The 20929-nt window shown below is 34.0% G+C and overlaps 1 protein-coding gene across 3 annotated transcripts in view; it reads left to right on the top strand.

The window, feature by feature from the left end:
• The window catches only part of ZNF654 (zinc finger protein 654), an 88175-nt gene that overhangs the window by 37372 nt on the left and 29874 nt on the right, over nt 1–20929 (top strand). For all 3 annotated transcript variants that reach the window (XM_019745428.3, XM_074333262.2, XM_074333266.2), the window contains exon 3: nt 13653–13734. In XM_019745428.3, coding sequence (XP_019600987.1) covers nt 13653–13734 — 82 coding nt within the window. The remainder of the gene's footprint in view (nt 1–13652; nt 13735–20929) is intronic.

The raw sequence follows: 20929 nt of genomic DNA, 5'->3' as shown, positions 1-20929 counted from the left end.
GTGAGGAGTTAAATTCTTTTCTCCCATAGCAGGAAGTCAAGAGATAATATTTAAAATTGGTAAATCAAGAAATACTAATGGTTTATTATCAACACCTATTAAAAATATTGAAAGTTGTTAATTCTAGGGCATTGGACTAATGGGAGAAGTTTGAAGCCTTTCTTTATAATCAGCGTTTTTAAATCTTGAAGATGTGGTAATTTCATATGTTTGAACTATATTTTTTGTTTTATATATATAAATTTAAAATAGTGTATGTACATTGTGCTTCTTTAAAAGTTTATTTGCATATATTTAAAATTGTAGGAGGGAACTCTGTGAGGTGATGGATATTTTAACCATCTTGATTGTGGTGGTTATTTCACCATCTATATGTATATCAAAACATCAACTTGTATAGCTTAAATATATACAATTTCTGTTGGTCAGTTATACCCCATTAAAGCTAAAAAAAAATTGTAGGAGGGAAGGAGAGTTTAGAATATAACACTACTTAGATTTGTAAGAGTGAGACAGTTAAATAAAACCTATAATAATTTTATATTTAGTTTTATCATACCTAAATGAATATGGGAAATGTATTAGGGCTTTTTTGTTATAATTGACAAAAATCTTACCCAAGCTAGTTTAAGCAAAAACGTGGGGTGAAGGTAAGAATTTATTAGATGACTAAACCATGAAAAAGCAAGAACTAAATTAACTAGTTTCGGGATTTTCGGAATCAGAGAATAAAATATCATCTAGAACTGTTCTCTCCTTTCCATCCTCTTCTGGCTTTTTTCTCTCAGGGCTGCAGAAAATTCTGGGATTAAGCTTATTTTATTAACTGAGGGAGGAGAGACCCCCCTCCTCCCACCTCTAATACCTAAAATATTTGGGGGACTCAGGCTCTGCAGAGGTTATGTGCTCACTGTTTGGATTAATCCCTGTGTTGAGGAGAGTGTGGTAAAATGTTTGTCTCAGTCTGATGACAAGCCTACCCCGTGGCTAGGGGAAATACTGCATTGGCAGCCCTATCGGAACCATAGAAATGTTGGCTGGATAAGCAGTTCTCTCAAGAAGTGAGTGAGGTAGTGTGAAGAGAGCTGGCCAGGTAGACAGACATAATAGATGTCCACTACAGACATTTTTTTATATGTTATTTTGAAAACTGCAAAAGTGGTTTCAGTTATTTTCTGACTTAATACAAATATGTTATTTGTAAGTAAGAAGTATTATTCTTATTTCAGTGTCTTTGTGGATTTTTTTACCCTTCTATATCACCTTTGTTAACTTTAGTGTTGTATAATGTGAAAATGCTTTTAAGTCTTACAAAAGTACTTTTAAAAAAAATTAAATCATTTGTTGACTTCTGTTTCATTGCTTGCTAGCTTTTTCACCACTGCTCATGAAAAGAATAATGTATTAAGCAGAAGCAAATCTAATCTAGCATGGACAGTGCTAGGGAAAAGAAAGCAAATTATCTTAGTGGTTTGTCAAATAATAATGTTTTTTACAAAGAAAAGTTTGTGCATTATTTGAATTTAACAGAAAATTGTATTTTTAATACCAACAGAAAAATGGGAAATAGCAACATGGTGGTACTATTAAAAGAGTAGTAAATCTTTAATTCTATTTTATTTAAATAAATACATAAGCCAGTAAATTCTTCTAACAGTTATTCCATACTCATTCATTCGTTCATTCATTCAATCTCTGTGCTTGGTTCTAGGGATAACATAGAATGTAAGATAGTTAAGTCCTTGTTCTCAAAGACTTTTACAGAGTTACAGAGCTAAAATATATTAAAAAGGTCACATTATTATGTAATGTAATCATGAAAGAATTACAGGGTACAATGAGCAGTATAACAAGGGACTTGACTTGGTCCTAGAAGTCAGGGAAAATTTGCCGAGTGAGCTAACCCTCGAGCTGAGCTCTGAAGGAATGATAGCGATAAATTAGAAAAAGGAGCAGAAGAACCTCTCAGGGATGGCAAACAGAATGTTCAAGGTGCCTGGACAAGATGTCAGGATGTTAATGGGTTTCATTATAATTCATATCTATTTGTAGAATTCTTGTTTATGATATATTATCATGTATTTTTAATTTTTTAATAACTTGACATACTAAAAAATTTATAGGCCAGCTAAAGGATTAACTTAACTAATATCTAAAATATTCTGTATGTAAGTATATATTTAATATATATATATATATATATATATATATATATATATATATATATAATATGTAATATGTTAAACATATAAGTTACTATATTCTCTGGTATTATTGTCTGGTCCATATGTCCACCTTCATAAAAGCTTATACCCATGTCCATTTGCATAAATGCTTATACCCACCTTGTAAATGAAACGTGTGAAGATCTGCCTTGTATATAAAGGCTGGGAGACTAAAAACTACAGTTTTGTGAAGGTATTCTTCAGAGGGAAGGAAAGTAAATTCTGTTTTTATTTATAATTGAGTGTTTTTTAAATTTTATGGAAATGAATAGTGATGTAGAGATTTGTCTTAAATCGACTAATTATAATTTTACCTGGGATGCCCTGTAAACTGTATTTTGTAAAGAAATGAAGATTTTGCTATCTGTGTATGTATGTATTTGCACTAAAAACAACCTCGAATTAATCCTCTTTTATAAGAAAACAGGACTGTGAAGTTAGGGAACTTGTGAAAATCTGAGTTAAGTTCTGAATTTTTTCCTAGTGTTTTTTTGTTTTAGATTGGTTAAATAATGATTCCTGAATTTTATAGGTAGAACAAAATCGAACACCTTGAAACTAATTTAACCTTTAAGGCAAAAAACATACACTTTACTAGTTTTACATAAAGTAAAAGTAAACTTTAATGCTACCTTCCCAGCCTCATTTTTCCCAATGGAAAGTAAATGTTCATAGATTTCAGCATTCCAGGCAGGATTCAGTGATGGATAGTAATAAATTAATTTCAGGATACAAAATCAAAGTATAAAAATCTGTTGTGCTTCTATACGCTAATAATGAACTATCAGAAAGAGAAATTAAGAAAGCAATTCTATTCACAATTTCATCAAAAAGTGTAAAATATTTAGGAATAAATTTCACCAAGGAGGTGAAACACCTATATACTGAAAACTATAAGACGTTGATAGAAGAAATTAAAGAGAAAAATAAATGGAAAGATAATCCATGTCCATAAACTTGAAGAATATTGTTAGAATGTCCATACTACCCAGAGCAAACTACAGATTCAGTGCAATCTCTATCAAAAATCCAATGGCATTTTTCACAGAATTAGAACACACAATTCTTAAAATTTATATAGAACCACAAAAGAACCAAGGCAATACTGAGAAAGAAGACCAAAGTTGGAGGCATCACTCTTCCTGATTTCAAACTATATTACAAAGCTAACTAGAACAGTATAGTAGTTGAATAAAAATAGACACATAGATCAACAGAACAGAATAGAGAGCCCAGAAATAAATCTACGCATATATGGTCAATTTATTTACAACACAGGAACAAAGAATGTTCAGTGCGAAATGGACAGTCTCCTCAATGAATGGTGTTGGTAAAACTGGACAGCCACATTTAAAAGCTGAACCACTATTACACTATATACAAGAATCAACTCAAAATGGAATAAAGACTTGAACAAAAGACCTGAAACCATAAAACTCCTAGAAGAAAACTTAGTAAGGTCGACATTGGTCTTGGGGGTGACTTTTTTTTTTCATTTGACAACAAAAGCAAAACAAAACTAAAAATAAACAAGTTGGACTACATCAAACTAAAAAGCTTCTGCACAGCAAAGGAAACCATCGGTCAAAATCGAAAACAAATCAAAACCACAATGAGATAACTATGTTGCCCTGAAAATAAGACCTAGCTGGACAGTCAGCTCTAATGCGTCTTTTGGAGCAAAAATTAATATACGATCTGGTCTTACTTTAATATAATATAATACCAGGTCTAATCATATAATTAATGTAATAAATATAATATAATTAATATGTGTAATAAATATAATATAAACACTGGGTCTTATATTAATTTTTGCTCCTAAAGACGCATTAGAGCTGATTATCCCGCTAGGTCTTATTTTCGGGGAAACACGCTATCACCTCACACCTATTAAAATGGCTTTTATAAAAAAGATAACAAATAACAAGTGTTGGCAATGACGGGGAGAAAAGGGAACCCTGTTCATTGTTGGTAGGTGTGTAAATTGGTGCAGCCACTATGGAAAAAAGTATGTAGGTTCCTCAAACAATTAAAAATAGAGCTACCTTATGATCCAGCAATTCTACTCCTGAGTATGTATCTGAAGGAAATGGATACACTAACTTGAAAGGTATCTGTACCTCTATGTTCACTGAAACATTATTCATAGTAGCCAAGACATGGAAGCAACTTAAGTGTCCATCAATGGATGAATGGAGAATGGATAAAGAAAATGGGATACATCCATATATATGTAATGGAATATTATCACTCATAAAAATGAAGGAAATTTTGCTATTTGTGACAACATGGATGGACCTTGAAGTTATTGTGCTAACTGAAATAAGTCAGACTGAAAGACAACATTTGATCTCATTTATATGTTGAATCTAAAACAAAACAAAACGCAGATTCAGAGAACAGGTTGGTGGATTCCATAGGTGGGAGTTGAGAGGTGGGCCAAATGGGTGAAGTGAAGGTGGTCAAAAGGTACAAACTTCCAATTATAAAATAAACAGGTTTTTGGGATATAGTGTATAACATAGTGACTATAGTTAATACTGTATTGTATATATGAAAGTTGTTAAAAGAGTAGGTCTTGAAAATTCTGATCACAAGAAAAAATTGTGACTTGTGATTGATCGATGTTAATGGACTTGTGGCGATCATTTTGCAATATATGAGGTGGGACAATTAAGTTTGTGAACTCATCCTAGAAAAAGTGCTACATACCTCATTGCTGAATATCACCACGGTCACCTTTGAAGTACTCCCCTTGGGAAGCTATGCACTGACGCCAGCGCCTAGTCCACCCTTCAAAGCAATTTTGGAACTTTTTCTGGAATGGCCATCAGAGCTGTATTACCCTTGATGTCCTGAATATCATCAAAATGTCTTCCTTTCAGTATTTCCTTTATCTTCGGGTAAAGAAAGAAGTCATTGGGGGCCAGATCTGGTGAGTAGGGAGCGTGTTCCAATACAGTTATTTGTTTACTGGTGGAAAAACTCCCTCACAGACAATGTCATGTGAGCTGGTGCATTACCGTGATGCAAGAGCCATGCATTGTTGGAGAAAAGTTCAGGTCATCTGATTTTTTCATGTAGTCTTTTCAGCACTTCCAAATAGTAAACTTAGTTAACTGTTTGTCCAGTTCATATAAATTCATAATGAATAACCTCTTTGATATCAAAAAAAGGTTAGCCACATCATTGCAACAAATTCACAAACTTAATTGTCAGGCTTCATATGCAAATATCAAATCATTTTGTTGTACACCTGAATCTAATATAATGTTACATGTCAATTACAACTCAGTAGGAAAAAAAATCCTGCAGGATCAAGGCACCAAGACAAACATATATTTCTAAATATTTAATAAAAATAAATATGTGACTCATGTTGGCTATAGCCTGGTTATAGTTTTCATGAGCCATGATATTCTGAAAAAGTTTTGCATTGCAATTTTGGAAGTGGGGACAAAAACTAATTTCCTGTTCCTCTTGTAGGAAATGGTCATCAATAAATTTATTTTTGTTTTTTCATTTTTTTGATTAAGATATATAAGTTATTTTAATCAAAATCTAGTTAGGGAAATGTAAGTCATGCTGGATAATTCAGTAGAGGGGATTTAATTCACAGAACCTTTTTCAAAGTTGTTAGAAGATCTGAGAGAATAGACAAGGAGAGGATGGTGAACCCAGACTTAGCTTAGCACTCTAGTAAGGTTCTGTTAGCCTTAGAAACGGAAAGACAAAGGAAGGAAAAAGAGGTATTGGTAAAGCCCAGAGACTGGAGATGTTTGATGAGAGGAAGAAGCACTGACATATCAGAAGGGATATGATTACTGCTGCAGAGGACCCCGAAACCACAGATTCAAGAAACTCAGAGAACAACAAGCAGGATAATTTGAAACACACACACACACACACACACACACACACACACACACACACACACACACACAGATCACCTAGGTGCATAACATTCAAACTCTGAAAATCACTGAGCAAATCTTGAAGTAAAAAGACACTACCTAATTTAGAAGACTGAAGATAAATACAGCAGACATCTCAGGTACTATGCAAGCCAGAACACAATGAAGTGACCTCTTTAAAGTGCTAAAGAAAAAAAATCTTTTAATTCTCAATTTGAGAAGGAGAAATAAGCATGTTTTCAGGGAAACAAAAACTGAAAGAATTTATTCCCAGAAGACCTGAACAAAAAAGTACCAGAAATACGATGCCAGATAGAAAATCTATCCAAAGAAATGGAGAAAACTGGAAATGGTAAAACCTTAAAATACACATAAAACGGAATTTTTCTTACTTTTAATCACTGTGACACATAACTATCTAAAGCGGGTTGGGAAACAGTTTTTTAAAGGGCCAGATATTTTTCTACTTGCCGACCACAGTGTCTGTTGTCACTACTCAACTCTGCTCTTGTAGCACCAAAGCAGCCATAGACAATACATAAATGAATGTGTGTTGCTGTTTCCAATAAAACTTTTACAAAACTGGCCACCATCCTATGGTCATATTTTCTACTAAGTGCCAAAACTAAAGCAAAATTTGAAGTGAATTGATATTGTTTTATAGCATATTTTAAATTAAAGTGAATGACAAAAGTAGCACCTAAAGCAGCATAATATTTGAAGGTAGACTGGTACTTATTAAAGATACATAGTCAACCCTAGGGTAATCACTAAAACCATAGAATACAGAGGTGTATATATGAAACAAAAGTAGAGAGAAAATGGAATCAAAATTACTCAGTCCAAAAAAGGTGGAAGAAGAGGTCAAACAGAACTATGAACAGATAGAACAAATAGAAAATAACTGTTAGGGTAGTAGATTTTAATCTAAGCATATAAGAAATTACTCTTAAATGGTCTAAACCAATTTAAAAAGAAATTAGTTGGATAGAAAAGTAAGATTCAACTAACAGATATGTATCCATACCGTATGCCCTTTTAAAAATAAACATACATACTTTACTCTTTTTTCATTTAATATTATATCTTGGAGATCACTCCATAGTGATATAGACATAGTTCAAATTCCTTTTCACAACCCATAGTGGTCTGTTTCATAGATATACCATAGTTTATTCAATATGTCTTCTAATGATACATATTAGGATTGTTTCCATTCTTTTCTAATTACAAATAGTGCTGTTATTAATATCCTTTTGCATACATCTTGTATTTTTGCCAGTAGATTTGTGGGGTAGGTTCCTAGCATCTGTATTAAAGGATGATTAGATACAGATCTTGCTAAGTAGTCCCTAAGATTCCTCTATACAGCTTGTACCATTTTGCATTTTCACCCACAAAAGAGGCTTTGTTTACCTTCAACCTCACTGCAGTTTTGTGTTGTCAGTTTTGTTTCTCTAATAGAAATGGCAGCACAATGTAGTTTTAATTTGTATTTTTCTTACTGTGAGTGAAGTTGAACATCTTTTTGCATATCCTTAAAGAACGTTTGTGTTTCATTTTACATAAGGTACATGTAAATATGTATATCTCAAGCCTGTTTTCTGTAAGTTGGACTTTTTCTTTTCAGTTTTCATAAGCTCTTTATGTATGAGAGATATTATTAATCCCTTCCCATGATGTAAATTGCAAATATATAGTTTTTCATTTATCTTTTGCTTTGCTTATGGTATTTATATTTTTAGACATTTTTAAATGTAATTAATTTTATCAGTGTCCCTCTATTGCTTCTGAATTTTGAATCATAAAGAGCTCTCTATAACGAAGTTACATGGGACTTTTTTTCTGATATTTGAATTGTTTAATTTTTTTATGTTTAAGTTTTTTTTATCTATTTTGAATGTTTTCTTATGTTTGGAAGTTGGAGTAAATCAGTTTTGTCTTTTAATGTTTGACTATCCAATATGAAGAAATCTCTTTTTTCACTACTGATTTGAGATGCTGCTTATGTCATATACTCACTTTTCACATGCAGTTCATTTATTTTTGGCTTTTCTGTAAGATTTTATTAGGCTATTTCTCCATGTGCCAATACCATGCATAGAGATTCAATTATAGAGGCTTTGACAATGTCTTAGCCTTGGCTACTTTTCATAACTCTTGCTGTTTCATGGTTTTCTTAGATGCTCAACTTTGTAATCAACTTGTGTATTTCCAGGAAAACTTGAAGGTGCTTTTATTTCATGTAAATTTATACAATTAGTTAAGGAGAATTTAGTGCTTAACTTCCTGAAGTATGTACTTTATATACTCTACCTTCTTCCAGTCTAAGGGCACTGGAACACTAATATTGAAACTTCTCTTTCTAACTTTAATGCTGTTGATGTCATGTATTTTTGCTATATACTTTTTAAAGCCTACATGAGATTATTATTTTTGCTTCAGTCTGTCAAATTTTATAGCCTATATATTTTTGTGTCTTAAACACTTCTTGCTAATTTAATTTCCTATTTCTTTGTAAACAGTCTATATTTTTCTCCGGTTGTTTTATACATTGCTCTTTGTATTCGGTATTTTGTAGTTTACTGTGGTTAGCTAGGTGTAGATTTATTTTTATTAATCCTTAGGGATTTCCTGGGTCTGAGGATTGGTATCTTTCATCCGTTTTGAAATTCTTACCCAGCTTTTGTCTTTGCCTCATTCATTGTCTTTTTTTCTTTGTAGAAGTGCAATTAGACTTGTTAGACTTGTACATTCCATTCCCCGTGTCTCTAACGCTTCCTTGTATTTTCCATTTCTTTGTCTCACTATATTATGCTCTATATTGGTAAGTGAGATTCTTGTATTTCAGTGTGGAAATTACTTCTATGTTACAGAGACCCAAAAGAGAATAGTGATTCTGATTATAATTACTAAACAGTCTCCTTTTGCATTTCTGTGTATTTTAAGAAAGTCTGGTACCTTTTCACCATTTGTAATATATGGGAAAATATGCTTTGACTTCCAAGCACCCCAATGACAGAATATAGTTTGTTTCATAAATAGGGACTCTCGTGATACTCTGGTTATTTAAGCTTACATAGCTAATAGGAATATACTGATTGATGAAAGTCAAATAAGAATGATTATATATGGTATAATTTTTTTAAATTCAGAAAGCATACCATCTATACTGTAGTTGTCCCATTACAAATAATTTGTTTTTATATAAATCATTTTGTTTAGGTAATTCTATTTTGAATAATTTAGGTAAATGAACTGTACGTAACCTATAAACCTATAATTTGGACTGGATTAATTATAATTTGACTAATGTATAGACTATTACATATTAAACATATTAAATATGTATTATGCAAACACCTTAAACATGTTCAACATTAAAACTGATATAAACATACAATAATACATTTTTGGAAAGAAACCTTTTGATGAATGTAGTCAGATATCTTTAAAATTTTTATAATTTGAAGAAAAATTTATGTCTTATATTTCAACAAAATTGACACATATACAGCTGAGAAGATCCTGTGTTTCCTTTTAGATTGTTGAAGGAAACATGGATGGCAATATTGATAATAAAAATATTAGTACCATATTAGGAAACACCTGTAGCACTACCAGCGCTTGTTCTCAGTGCTTTTACAAGAGGTAGCTACTATTATTGTTTCTATTTTATAAATAAAGAAACCGAGGCAAGTGACTTGCCCAGGGTGACATATCAAATGAGTGGTGGAGTTGAGATTCAAACCCAGTGTAGGTCTAGACAATGGGTGAGTAAAAGGGCCAGATATTTTAAGCTTAGCCCATAAGATCCCTGTTGCCACCACTCAATTCTGTCATTGTAGTGGGAAAGCAGCCAGTCAATATGTAAATAGATGGGTGTAGTGTGTTCCAATGATACCTTATTTATTGAGAATGATATTTGAATTTCATGTAATTTTTACTTGTCATGAAATATTATTCTCCTGATTTTTTTTTTTTTAACATTTTAAATATGGCTAACTCTTTTTACCTCTTGCATTATACAGAAACAGGTCTTCTTTGACTTGTGTGCAGTAATTGGTCAGCCAGGTCTAGACTGCTATGTATAGTTCTGGTCTTACTTTGTTGTATTTTGGACTCATTTACCCTGCACCTTGTAGAGTTTTCTTCCATGAGGGCTAGACAACTTGATTTCTAAACGTTCAATTGATCCTTTACACTACTAGTCAATAGGAAATACAACAGGTATGAAACATGAAGTTTCTACGTCTACATACAATCTAGCTTTATTTTCCCATTGTGATTTCACTACTGCATGAATTCTTGTTGACTTACCTGAATCTTACCCTAGGGTAGAGCTAGCTAGACCATGTTGTTTTGTCTTTATTTACTCTTCACTTATTGTGCATGTGTTTTTTTCTCATTTTAATATCATTACTATGGAGTTGGGCCTTGTTATTGAGGTAGCTGATTGTGGGGCATACACAGATTTCTCCTTTGGAAAAAATGTTGGCTCCCCTTTCATGTTCACATGAAGCAGATATATAATTTATATATTTGTTTGATTCTCTACAAGATCATGTTGGTCTGCATACTCATCTCTAAATTAACTGCCATAGCACATTTTATTTCTACTAATAACCTTCGTATCGCTCCCTTCTTCAATACAATTAATTGCCTACCAGTCAATGCCGTCTACTCAACAGTATGATGAAATCCCACTCCTTTCTACCTACTCAAATTTAATGCCCCCATGTTTCAACATGCTATATGCAAAGTTCAGTACTATGATAGTACAGAAGAATCAGCCATTTGGAATGAAGGAGGAAGTTTTAGGCGTAGTTCCTAGGTGAAATTGTATAAATAGGTCTTGAAGAAGCAACAGCTCAAACGACCTTAAGAGCATAGGAGTTTTAGGGAATGAGAAATTTACTGTGATTGGAGAGCATGGAATTGTGGTAAAGGCTATGTGTGTAAGAGCAGTTTGGGATCAGACATAAAGGTTCTTATGATGAGGAAATTGAATTTCCTACTCTAGATCAGTGATCACAAATACGTAAATAGGATCGGAAGGAAATACAAGTAATGAGGAAGTCGAGGCACCACGTTGGAGAAAAAAGAGAGGTGGGTAGAGTCCAGCAAACTGGAAAGGAGGTTCATGCCCTGTAGCTGCTCAGTTTATCTGCCATGGAGATGCAAGCCCTGTTATAGGGGTTCCTGTTTCTCAAGAGCTCAGAGAAATCTAGATTTAATCTGAAGCATCACAGATTTTAAATACTCGCAACTGACTAAAATAGTTTAAAATAATATCCAAGCAAAATAAGTAGGTCAACTGAAGTTCTTTGCTTTAGGTGGTGCAATCCACACAGCTTTGTAAAATCTGAAAGTGGTCATGTCATTCTGTGTTTTAGGAAGATAACAATGGCAGATGTGTGGAATAGTAAGACTGGAGATAGGAAGGGCCTGTTAGAAGTTTATAGATAAGATAGATGTGAATTTTCGCTTCGTTAATAAGGATGGAGAAGATTACAGAGGCACATTCATGGGGGTTTTTTTATACTTAATAAAAGTAAAGTAATTAATTGTAAAAGGGTTAATGACCAATAATTCTTTTCGTCCCTGACCCCTAGTTTCCGTATCCCCTGTGTAGAAGCAACTGCTTTTACCAGTTTGTTGCACGTCCCTCTAGATGGTCTGACGATATGCATTGGTGTATATGTCTCCACTACTCCCTCCCTCCCTTTACACAAATGATAATATAATGGATATATTTCTGCATCTTTGTTTAGCAATATATCTTGGATTTTTTCCCTGTATTCATATAGATGTAAGTATGTTCTCACTAATATTTTATTAATATTTGCATTATATTACATTGTATGGGTGTATTGTAATTAATTTACCCAGTTCCCTCGGGTAGACATTTAGTTCTTTTGCCACTACAAACCATCTGTGGATACATATCCTTATATATACATCTTCGGGTTTATGTTTGTGTGTTTGGAGGATTAAATCCCTATAAGTGGAATTGCTAAACCAAATGGTATATGTATAAATTTTAAATTTTGATGACTATTAACGTGTTGCCTTTAAAAAAGATGGCACCATTTATTATCCCTCCAACAAGATACCAGAGTTTATTTCTCCACATTAGAGAGCCATCACAGAACACATCAACATTTTCATTTTTAAAAATATGGAGAAATGGTATTTCTTCATAAATTTTCATTTATTTAATTATGAGTAGAGCATCTTTTCATATTTGAAAACAAAATCCACTTGCATATCTTTTCTGTGAAGTAGTCTTCTCCCAGTTTTCTACTGGGTTGTTGAGTTTTTAAGAAATTGTGTAAGCTTTTTAACTAAGAAAATCAGCCAAGATTCTTTCTCAGTGTATCATTTTGCTTTTGACTGCTTTCATAGTTTTTGGTCTGTTGACATTTAAAAATTTTAAGTAGTAAAATTTATAAAAATATCAGTTTATGGAGCATGGTTACTATGCTATATTTAGAAGGGTCTTTGTAATTATTGTGTAATACTTAGGTCTTTTATATACATTTCAAAACAATATAATCTCAGTTACTGTTTACATTTAAAAACTTGCAATCTATATTAGTGAGTAATTTTGATCAAAGGCAAAAAGTGTTTATAAAAACTACAACTAGGTTTTCCTAGTTTAGTTATCTTCTACGTAATTAAAATTTAAAGATTTTGAGTGATTTTTCATTTGTGCTTCTTTAGGATTGCTAAGTAATATATAATTTTATAATTTTCCATGCTTATGATTAGAAAATAAGTCATATTTCTTCCTGTATGAACTCATGAATTATTAATGGCACAGAAAATATTTGGTAATAGTATTTTCTAAATTTATTTAAAAATGAGGAATCACAGAATTTTGGGCAGTTTTGTCATCAGTGGAATAATCGAGGTAAGCCTAGATTTTGAGGATCCATGTGTCATTAGATTCATAAATGGTGATCCTACTATTAAGGTGGTGCAAAAGTAATTGTGGTTTAAAAGGTTAAAAACAATTGCAAAAGCCACAATTATTTTTCCACCAACCTAATACAATTGTTGACTGAGTTTCATGGTATCTCTCTAATTTACATTTTTGTGTCAATTTATCCATCCCTTATATCCCTCTGAAAAATACTAGATTTTGAATTTTTTCTGGGGCCCATTGTACTAGGAGTATGTGCCAATTTTAGGTCATCTCACATGGTAGCTACATTTTTACCACCCAGTATACTGTTGCATTTTTTTTTTTTAAGTGAACTCTAGTAGGCATGAATAATGTAATTGTTCATTCTGTAGTTCTAGAATTCTTTGTATTTTTCTTGAAGACACTTCTGTTACAATTTTACTGAAAACATAACATGTATCCTAAATGATCAATATGTTTCAAAACCAACTGTTTTAAAACTAGATATCTAATATTACATTGCTATAAACTCTTGGGACTCTTAAATTGGGGCAAAAAAGTCAAAGAAGCAATGAAAGTTATCATTCACTTATTTTTTAGGAGTTTCTTTGAGTTGCTGCTGTTCTTTGGAAGAGATGAATTTTCTGAAGAGCCCTTAAAGGATATTCTTGGATCATTCCAGGTAAAACAATTTACTGTTTCACATTTTGTCTGCATTTAAAACAGGCCTTTATTCATCCCTAAAAATGGTATATTGGTTATTTGTTGCTTATAAGTTATTATATTTACTAAGATGGCAATGCTTAAGGATCCTGTTATACTAGTGGAAAGAGAAAATGTCTTTAAATGAACTTTTAGCTGTATTTCTAAGCAGTTCCAGTTCTACATTTGGTATCCCAGAGCCTCCTGCCACATCCTTGTAGATTCCAAAGCACATCTTGGACATATACTCACTTTTTTTTGCTACAGGCATTGGTTCCAAAGCCCTATATAGAGCTCAGCCCTAGTGAAAAAGGACTCTTCTTACCTAGACTAGAATTAGGCTCTCAGTTCCATGTCACTTGTTCCCTTGACTGTACCCTGATTTTCTCATCTGTTTTCTCAACAGCCTTCCCAAGACAGGAGGCAGATTTTTTTTTTTCTTCCGCATTCTGTATGAGGAAAGAGAGTAGAAAAAATCCAAGACCTCTCTAAATGGCAAGAACATTTGATCTTTTTATTACAGTGTTTCCCCGAAAATACGACCTAGGCAGATAATCAGCTCTAATGCGTCTTTTGGAGCAAAAATTAATACAAGACTCGGTCTTATTTTCAGGGAAACACGGTAGGACTGCGGCTCACTAATGTGTCCTTGGCATGATCTCATCAGCACTTCTCTGGGGTGTAAGAAAGGAAGATGTGCTTTGAACTCCACCTAGGGGTAACGTGTTTAGACAACATCTCTTACATTTACTCCTATGGTGTTAAAAAGGCTGATGGTCAACCGGGATTGCCGTCCACCTTGGGGAAGAGATCAGAAGAGTAACAGAAAAGTAATGCAGTGCTTTCTTTCACCTAGAATTTTTATTTCATATATTGAAAGCAAGCTTTTAGACTGAATCGAATTTTATGATCGCTCACTCTGGTGCATACCCAAAATAGGAAAACTATAAGCGAACGTAACTGGCTAAGGTTTATCTAAAACTTCTTCACATTCAGAATCTGACTCTAGAATTGCTTTTCCACTCAGTCATCAGTGTCTGTTTTTCTATACCATTTTGTCTTCAGTGACATCAAAAGTGGTAGTGAGGTAGCATTTCCTAAAATAATGACTAAAAGAACTAAAAGACTTTGGTACTTAACTTGGCTTTTAAAAGCTTAAGCTGGTCTTTTGGTTCTGTTTAGCCAACTTTTGACTCCTGCTTCAGGGGTGTTATTAAATTAGATTAATTGCCCTACACTCATTTCACACTATTTGGTTCCCAAGAGTTAAAAAAATGTTCTGCTAGTCTCAGATTTTATTCTTGAGTCACGAGTATACCCTTTTGCAAGTTTTCGTGCTGTCTCTTTGAATGTCCATGCAAGCAGGATAACAACTACATCATGACCATTAGCAGGCTGACGTGGATTCTAAGATATCACTGGATATACAACATATTCTGATGTCAGAGTTGTACAAATACGAAAAAAAGTGCATGTTAGAGTCAGTGAAAGTAGGTACATTATCTTGAACATTTTACTTTACCCATTCTTACATTCAGCAAAAAAGGTAAAAAATACCTGTTCTCATGGAGTTTACGTTTTAGTTAGGGACTATATTCAAGTTGAAACTTATTCATTTTCCATTCAATTTTTCCTTTGACACTTGTGTTCTTGGCAATCCACTTTTGAACTTTCACTCAGCAAATATTTATTGATCTCCACTATGTGCTAGGTACTAAGCTCTGAAACAGACAGTAGTAAAGCAAAAGCAAAACCCCTGGTGTTGTGGAGTTTGTTAATCTAGTGTATAAAACACAGACAATAAACCAAACTTTTGTAAATTAAGGATATTTTAGAAAGTGACAGGTGACTTCGAGAAAAATAAAGCAGGCCAGAGAAATAGGAGTGCTGGCATAATGGTATTGGAGGGGGGTGGATTTCTGTTTTAAGTGGGTGGTCAGGGGATGCCTCATGGAGACCTCGGCTGAACACTGACAATGGGAACCAAGGAAGTGTCTGTAGAGTAGATGAGAGAATCTGTTGTTTTAAATATGTGAAATAACATTTTGAAGGGATATATCCTTTTTTTCCTTCTTCTGAGCAGGGTTTCCATTCAGTTATCAAAATAATCATTTCCTCAAATGAGAGTTCATGGTTTTTGCACCCTTTTCTATCTCCTGTCCAAATTCTTCAGCCCACCTCCTCTCCTCTTTGTTGTGATTTTTAAAAATTTACCTGCCATTTCTGTTGCTGTGCCTTCTTCCTGCTGTGAACTTTCTTGAGCCTCAACTCCTGCCTCCTAGGAGAGATTCACCTTTTGTTCCCACTTAAGCTTTACCTGGAGCATCGTCCTGCATTTTCTGAACTGAGCTGTCGCTGCTGGTGCTTCCCAGGTCTGTGCCCTTAGAGACCCAGGAAGGACCAACATGTAGTACATGTACATCCCCCTCAAACTTTGCATTTATTAAGTTTTGTAAATTTTCCAGGCTTTTGACTGACCTTTGGTAATACCATAGCAATCACAATGTCACCTTTTGAAATTTTAAAAATTTTATACTAGTAACGCAAAAATTGTCCCCAACTGGTTCCTTTCTGTCCACCTTTCATACAGATTCATGCCAGCTTAAGATCGTGCTCCTTCTCCTCTACCATATACCTGGCGATCTTGTTAAAACGCAGATTATGATTCCCAGTAGTTCTGGCGCGGGGCCCGAGAGTCTTCATGTCTGACAAGCTCCAAGGTGATGCCTGTGGAGCTATTCTCTGACCACACTGAGTCAGCAACGGACTCACACTCTTTAGGGGATTTTAGTTAATTATTCCTTCTGTACCCACCTCCTCCCCCACTCTAATACTCCAAACATGAGTATCCCAGCTTTGCCACTCATTGTCATCCTGGAAATTTCTGTGTCAGTTTCTTCATTTGTAAAATGGGGACAGTGTTGTACTTACTGCGTAGGGTCATCAGCTTGGCATCATTCTTAGCAAAATGATCTGGCTTAAGGCGGGTCTTAATAGCCTTAAGCATGTGGGCTCTGAAGTCATACTACCTGGACTTCTGTTTTCACAATAAGAGTGAAACCCAGCCCTTAATTAAGTTGATTCTATTCTTCCATGAATTTCTGATCTGGCAACCAACAGTGGATTAGCTCCAGGAAAAACCAAATCAATGAAGGAAATGATCTCTAAAAATTAATTTTCAATTCATAGTTATGTGCAGCCATATCTTGTTATCATCTTCAGTTTTCAGGATAAAGGAAAGTTCCTACAAATGCAGGACTCATGTAGAACAAACAGGATTCCCACAAAGGGAAAAAATATAATCAGGCTGGCAATGAACTCCTTTTCAACATAACAAATGCCAGAATAAATAGATAATGACTAGTGAATTTTTCAAGAGAAAAACTATTGTTTAATAATACAACTGCCAAGCCCTATAGTTTATGAGAGAAGGCAACAGAAATAAATAGTCCAAATACTTGGAAAATAAACCAACTACATGTGGGCATACTTCATTTGTCAGGAAAACAAATAAAGAAGTATAGTATACCAGCTGATTTAGAAATTACCAAAACAAAGAATTTACAAATAGAGTTGTTGCAGAATAAAAGAAATAGGACTAACCTGAGGAAACAAGTTAAAATTAGTAGGTTATTGTTAATATGGCTATTATGAAAATTCTATCAATGTCAGAAATGATTCTGGAAAAAGGAATTGCCCCAAGTTTTTTTTAAGTCAAAGCACACATAAGAATCTAGAACTAAAATCTCACATTATGGTATTGATTGGATGGGGGTAAGGAAGATAGAGGAGAATCAAGTATATTTTTGGCCATCTAAGCTGAAGTAACCACACAGCACAGGCCATTCACTAAGTGGGCTGCAATTGGTTATAGGGGAAAAGAAGGATATAGAAAGAAAGTTCCATTCTAGACACAGAGCATTATATTTATTTGGAACATCCAAGTACTAATGCCCAGTGATGATTAGATCCATGGATCAATATTTCTACCTCCTTAGTTTTGTTTTGTGTTTTTTTTTTTTTAACCAAGAACATGCATTACTTTTATAAATCAACAGAAAAATAGATGTTATAAAGCGGATTTTTCTTTCTTTTTTTTTTTTTTTTAAATTTAGAAAAATGAAAGAGACCTTGGAGTAGTCTGCAAACTGCCAACCAGTAACCTAGAAGCCTTATTGCTAGAGCTCTGCAAATGTTTTAATGAGCCTGTCCTCCCCTCAGAGAAAACTGTCCCCATCCTAGTGGTCAATGTGTAAGTCACAGAGATCTTTTCTGTTCAGACCAGAAGTAGGCCTTAGTAAAACTCGCTTTCCTGGGACTCCCTCTAATTTTTTAATCTGCTTGCCCTCCTTTGTGTGAGTGGGGGATGGAGGTGTGAGATGGTAGGGGACGTAACCTCCCAGGGATGAGGAGGCCCAAGGCTAGTTTAGTGCAGTAGCATCATGAGAGAGGAGCATCAAATAATCAAAAATAGAAGAACCAGCCTCAAGAGAAGAGGTCAGATGAGTTGTTGTGCCCACCCTGCTTTGCTGGGTAAGTGCTGATCTCGCGTCACAAGTTAGAGTGTGTGTTCATGGGCATCATAAACCAGCACACCTCACAGGTTGTATTATTTTTAGCTAGTATGAAGAAATTTAGAACTATTGACTTTCCACTAAAACCTTCGGGACCATGTTCCCTCCCTAGACTTCTTGGAATAAGTTGCCCAAAGACTTAATTTGGCAAAGTCCTAATCCTGGTATTCAAAACCACCTTTGTAGTCATAGTTTACAGGCTTTTAAAGAATATAACCCTATCAGCTCAATAGCATGTATTTTGTGAGTAGCAGTTTTAAAATTGTGTTCCTGTATTTTCTGCTCTAACAGAAGTTCTTTCTTGTTTCTGCCCAACACTATTTTGACTGCATATAACTTTTCTCCCTTAAATTTTCCCTGTTACCAAAACACTAATCCCTCTAAATTCTTTCTGTGATTTGATAGTCTCTCCAACTACGCTGTCAGGTCTGGTGGGCAGAGACTGACTTTCATCCCTGTGTCTCCAACACTTAGCCTTCGTCCCTTAGTACGATGTATTTGCCAGCACAAAGGAAGGATAAATAACTTCACAGACATTTCTATCTGATGTCTACTATTTCTTTCTTTAAAAAAAAAAATCCTTTTAGAAAACTCTAAAACACAAACAGTGAGGCATATTGTCTGAAACTGTTTACCTCGTGGTCCATTGGTTACCATTGTGTACAGTGAGATGGGGAGAGATAAGTAAACATATTCATGGGGTGAAACATCAAATATCTACTTGTTGATTCTACTTTGACAGTATACAGAAAAAAGAGAAAATGAAGTATGCTTAATTGTATGAAAAGTATGACGGAAAATATTTCACTATCTATGAAAGAAACATACTTGACAAGTGTGCCCCATATTTAGCACTGGGAGTGAAAAGGATTGATGTTAAAATTAAAGTTTCAGATTCTGAAATCATTTTGTAAAGACTGTATTCCTTAGAAAACTCTTGTGTTAAAATGGGTAAAGTTTTGGTATTTTTCTACTGGCATCATTTTGAAATTGTTACTCCTGATTAATAATTCTAGTATATCATGACCTCAGAAATATTTCTCTATATTTTTAAAAATAATTTGTTTGAGAAGGAAACACCTTACTTCAGTTCAACTGTTGAGGTTCTATAATCACTTTGAAGAGATAGGACAGCCAGAGTTATTTTAAGCTTAAAACATATAATAAAAAAAACTTGAGACATTTAAACTCTAGGGACCAAAGAACAATCCTCCAAAAGATAGGGCTGGCAGCATCAGTAAGTTTCAGGAAAGGTCATTATACTCTGTCACATGGAACAACAGTCATCTAAAAGAGGGTACTAAGCACTGTGCATTAATACTTACACCACATAGCCGACCATAAACAAAGATCTTGTATTCTAAGCATTTTGCAATCTTTGTTGTCGTGAGCAGGCATGTAGGCAGGTCGGACAATTAAGTTCGTGAACTTTCCACCATGTAAGTGCATGGTGGAAAGTTTGCAAATTTAATTGTCCGACTATTGTGCTTTCAAAATAAATGATAGGATTAACACTTTGAAACCAGCTCTGAAAACACATCAGGATCAATGAGGCATTCATTATTCACTGAAAGCTGATTCTGTAGTGTCCTAATACATAACTGAAAGTATCTGCATGTTAGTGCTTCAAGTTGTTTATATTTTCCCAGATAAAATATTAGATCATAGAAAATTTAGCTGTAAGGTATTGTAGAGGGCATTAGTCCAATTTAACTTTTTAAGAAATGATGAAACCGAGGACCAGCGAGATTCATTCATTCACCCATTCAACAATATTAGAGATTAAGTATCTTCCTAATTTGTAGCATAGCTAATACTGTGACCTGTTCTCTTGACTGACACCAGTGCTCTTTCTACTGAATCAGATTTTATATTTATTTCTTTGTGTGGGAATCTGTGCTCAGATAAATCTCTCATACTCCTTAATCCTGCTTCAGGGTCTTAGAGTTAGAACTGTAACAATAGCACTTCTCTATTGGCGATATTATTTCATTACTTACTTAAAACTGTTAATGGAGGGATGTGCTTTCATTAGCATGGCAACCGCCAATTAATTTTGAAATTTGATTATGCTCTCCGTTGATGGTTTTACTGTATGTATGATTGTTGTACCCTTCATTTAAAACTCTGATTGTTAATTTAAGTAACATTTACACTTATTAGTTAATTTTTTTAAATGTATACAAAATGTAATCATGGGAACCAATTACTTAATTTACTTAAGTTAAATATTCACTTTTTCAAAAGTCCCAAAAGCAGTATCTTAAATAGTTCACTAAGTACATGATTCTAGTTATTTTTAAAAATCAAATGTGTAATTTACAGGTATCCATACATTTTTATAATTTTTTTTTTTTTTAACCCTGGAGACCAGATGAGAAGTTGCTTTTTTTTTTGTTGCTTTTTTAAATTTTATTGGGGAACAGTGTGTACTTCCAGGACATTTTTTTCCCTCCAAGTCAAGTTGTTGTCCTTTCAATCTTAGTTGCAGCTCAGCTCCAGGTCCAATTGCCGTTTTTAGTTGCAGGGGGCACAGCCCACCATCCCTTGCGGGAGTCGAACCGGCAACCTTGTGGTTGAGAGGACGCATTCCAACCAACT

This window comes from Rhinolophus sinicus, chromosome 17, assembly GCF_057876585.1.
Source record: "Rhinolophus sinicus isolate RSI-liver-muscle chromosome 17, RSI-T2T, whole genome shotgun sequence".
Taxonomy (NCBI): Eukaryota; Metazoa; Chordata; class Mammalia; order Chiroptera; family Rhinolophidae; genus Rhinolophus; species Rhinolophus sinicus.
Note: the sequence above shows the minus strand (reverse complement) of the source record. Positions and strands in the feature narration are given on the sequence as shown.